This window comes from Cupressus sempervirens, chromosome 7 (assembly GCF_028749045.1).
Source record: "Cupressus sempervirens isolate cs-2001-9-10 chromosome 7, ASM2874904v1, whole genome shotgun sequence".
Lineage (NCBI taxonomy): Eukaryota > Viridiplantae > Streptophyta > Pinopsida > Cupressales > Cupressaceae > Cupressus > Cupressus sempervirens.
This window is the reverse complement of record NC_143124.1, coordinates 361,091,390-361,095,094: the sequence shown is the minus strand read 5'-3', so window position 1 is coordinate 361,095,094 and position 3,705 is coordinate 361,091,390. Positions and strand designations below refer to the sequence as shown.

At 34.8% G+C, this 3,705-nt stretch overlaps 1 protein-coding gene across 1 annotated transcript; it reads left to right on the top strand.

Annotated features, from left to right (window-relative positions):
* Positions 1–1,025: 1,025 nt before the first annotated feature.
* Positions 1,026–3,073, top strand: LOC149546976 (protein NRT1/ PTR FAMILY 5.2-like). The gene is made up of 4 exons (XM_089794082.1): positions 1,026–1,134; positions 1,225–1,442; positions 1,549–2,108; positions 2,191–3,073. The coding sequence occupies exons 1-4, from the start codon at positions 1,026–1,028 to the stop codon at positions 3,071–3,073; spliced, it is 1,770 nt and encodes a 589-aa protein (XP_089650208.1).
* Positions 3,074–3,705: the final 632 nt, after the last annotated feature.

The following is a 3,705-nucleotide window of genomic DNA, read 5'->3' as shown; positions in this document are numbered from 1 at the left end:
TAGAATCTACGTAGCTTGCTAGAATCTATAATATGGACGTATGCATTCGTAGTGAAGACTAAATGACCAAGAAAACGACTTTGACAGGTCGATGAAACCGAAACATTTACATTGTTCTAGATATAGATAAAGTCAAGGAGTATGTGATGTAAAATTTCTAATTACAACGTCGCGATATTACTACTCATTATATGTATCCTATAAAAGAGGACCCCATCGACATTAGTTTAAACAACTATTGGTGCTTATTAATGAAGAAGTACAGAAGCTTGAAAAACTAATGAAGAAATTGGCATTTAACCTATTCAATTTCAATGCTTCCACATCATAATTGAATAAATATACGTTCAGAACGACAAGCAGACAATCAGTAGTGTATACAACTTAAAGAAAACTAATAAAAAAATCTCTGCAATTTACACGCTTCTTAATCATGGGCGATTTAAGTTAAAAAAACAGAATGCCATATTCGCTAGCTGAGTAGTCGATTTCACGAGTCAATTTTGTTGTGTTTTTATTACATCAAACTCCATTTATTTCTGCTCAGAGCGCAGCGCACAACAATATTATAGTTTGAGAGAAAGTCGGCAGGGTTTGTATACTGATTATTAGGTTTTGTATGCTTATCTCGACCAGGGAAATTATCCTATTTATGTCAGTCTGTCAAGCTGAGTTGAAGAACAATTTTAGTTATTTGTTTCTTTCTCAGAATAATTTTGTTCTTATCTGCTATTATAATAAATTTGAGAGACCACTCAACTACTTCTACCAAATTCGTTGTTTGAATAGATTTTAGAATCTCATTCTATATTTTCTCCACAAGAAATACTAAGTCGGGCATTTTAAAACATTGTAGGTAGTAGTTGTTAACCTAGAAAGTTACACGCAACAGAAAAAAGAAATGAATAAAGTAGCTCAAATTTCAAGGGAAAAGAGCAAGCTCTCCAAGCTAAATCTACAATTCAAAACTCACGAAAAATTGATCTCTTCTGAAAACCACTTAGAAAGGGAAGCATTGTTCTGTCATGGGTAATGAAATGGAGGAACTTGTTTCTGATTGCTCTGTTGATTTTAAAGGAAGACCTAGTGTAAGAACAAAGTCTGGAGGGTGGAGAGCTTGCTCTCTTATTATTGGTATTACTTTTCCCATCCTGAACTATTTCTTGTTTATAAGTCATTTTTTTTTTCTCAACTGATTGTTGGTTTCTAATTTTGTTTGTATAGGTTATGAACTTGTTGAAAGATTGGCTTTCGCGGGTGTTTGGGCAAATTTAGTGGTGTATCTGACAACCAAGCTGCATGAAGGCACTGTTTCCTCCTCCAATAATGTGAGTATTTGGGTTGGCACACTTTCTCTCACGCCCTTGCTTGGAGCATATATTGCTGATACATATTTGGGACGCTTTAGGACATTCGCTGGCTTTTCATGTATCTATATACTGGTAATTACTCATCATGAGTTCCTCTCATTGTTACCAATATTGACTTTATTAAAGGGAGGAACTTAGATACCCTATTGGTGATTTTGAGATTTATCTTATTCTGTAGGGAATGGGAATTATGACCCTAGCAGTATCTTTGAAGTCTTTGAAACCTCCAGAGTGCCCATCAAATGAAGGATGTGAAAAGGCTTCTTCTCTGCAAATTGGGATTTTTTATTTTGCTTTATATCTTCTAGCTCTGGGTCAAGGCGGAACTAGACCTAATGTCTCCACCTTTGGTGCAGATCAGTTCGATGATCTCCATCCCAAGGAAAAAATGTACAAGAACTCGTTTTTTAACTGGTGGATTTTTATAGTATTCTTTGGAAGTCTGTTTGGTCAGACATTTATTGTGTATGCTCAAGACAACATCAGTTGGGGAGTGGGATATGGGATTATAACTGGTTTGATAGTAATAGCTTACGTTGTATTCATCATAGGATCACCAATTTATAGATACAAAGTTGTTCAAGGTAAACCGTTGCAGCGTGTTGGAAATGTTATTGTTAGGATGATTCAAAATAGAAAAGTTCAGGTTCCTACAGATGCAACTTCTCTTCATGAAGTGGATTCAAAGGAATACACAAACCAAGGCAGATACCCAATTGCTCACACTAAAAGTCTCAGGTTTGTAAAATTATACGGGGCTTTATATTTCTAGAGGAAAGGCATTTCAACAACTAAATGATGGATTTTTCATGCATTGCAGGATTTTTGATAAAGCAGCAGTCTTAAATTCGAGAAATAAGAATCCTTGCTCTTTGACCGATGTGGAGGAGACAAAGCTTGTGATAAGAGGTCTTCCCATTTGGCTGACAGTCATATTTCCCAGTACAATGTTAGCACAAGCAGCAACTCTCTTCATCAAGCAAGCAATGACAATGGATAGAAATGTGGGATCTAAATTTCAAATCCCTTCTGGCAGTGTTGGTGTTTTTCTTCAAATACCAATGCTAATAACCATAGTAATATATGATCGCTTTATAATGCCTTTCTCAAGAAAATTAACAGGAAATCGACGAGGCATATCTGTACTTCAGAGGATTGGTGCGGGTATGGTAATCCAGACTATTTCTATGGCAGTGGCTGCTGGAGCCGAAGTTGTAAGGTTAAATGTAATTAAAAGCCATGGAATTGCAGATGATATGAATGCAATTGTTCCTCTAAGTTTCGTCACTCTTATTCCACAGTTAGCAATAATGGGAATAGCAGAAGCAATGATGGAAGTAGGCAAACTTGAATTCTTTTATGGTCAAGCTCCAGAGAGTATGCGAAGTTTGGGAAACGCAATGTATGCGGCCTCTCAAGCACTTGGCTCCTTCCTAAGCAGTGCAATTCTAACAGTTGTTGCAAACATTACTGGAAGACATGGACACAAAAGTTGGATACTGGATAACCTGAATGCCTCACGGCTCGATTATTTTTATGCCTTGCTAGTTGTTCTAAGTCTCATCAATTATGCACTTTTCTTGACTGTGTCCTGCTTGTATACATATAAAAGAGAGCCAAGTGAAGCCATGGGAAATACTACTTCTAAGATAACGCAAGCTGATGACGATATCAACACCAAGGATGACGCGATTCAGCCCTAGTGTGGAGTCTAAGGCATGAATTTATTTGAATATATGGAAGATCTCTCAAAATAGTCTAGATTAGAAGTTTTTAGAAGTGGCAAATTATTCAAAGTGTTTGTTCGTTGGGTTGTTAATGTTGTATCACTAAAATGTGTACAACCATTCTACAAATGGTAAATGGGTAATGGGAAAATCAAAAAGGTGACAAAAAAGTGTTAATTTAATAATGTACAATAAAAAAAAGTGTAAAAGGTATTAAAAATTGGATAACAAATAATAAAGTGTATATTGGGCTTTCTAATGATGATTTATGTGTATGATGATTGTTTTGATTTATGTGATATAGTTCTACATTAACATGAGGTAGTTTTAACCATTCAATTTCTATATTTACTATTCTCTATTAACACTAATTTATCTTTAGAAAAATATTATTTTCATCTTGTTATAAGCATTGATTCTTTGTACATGAGTTCCTAAGTTCATAAAATATTCTTCGACTATCTTTATTAATTTAATGACTAATTCTCCAAAAGTCTTGAAGTTCCTCTTATAAGAATAAATATTTTGTCTTCAAATAACCTAAGTATCCACTACCTTTTATGAAAGGTTAGATATAACTAAATATACTATAAAAACAAAACACACAC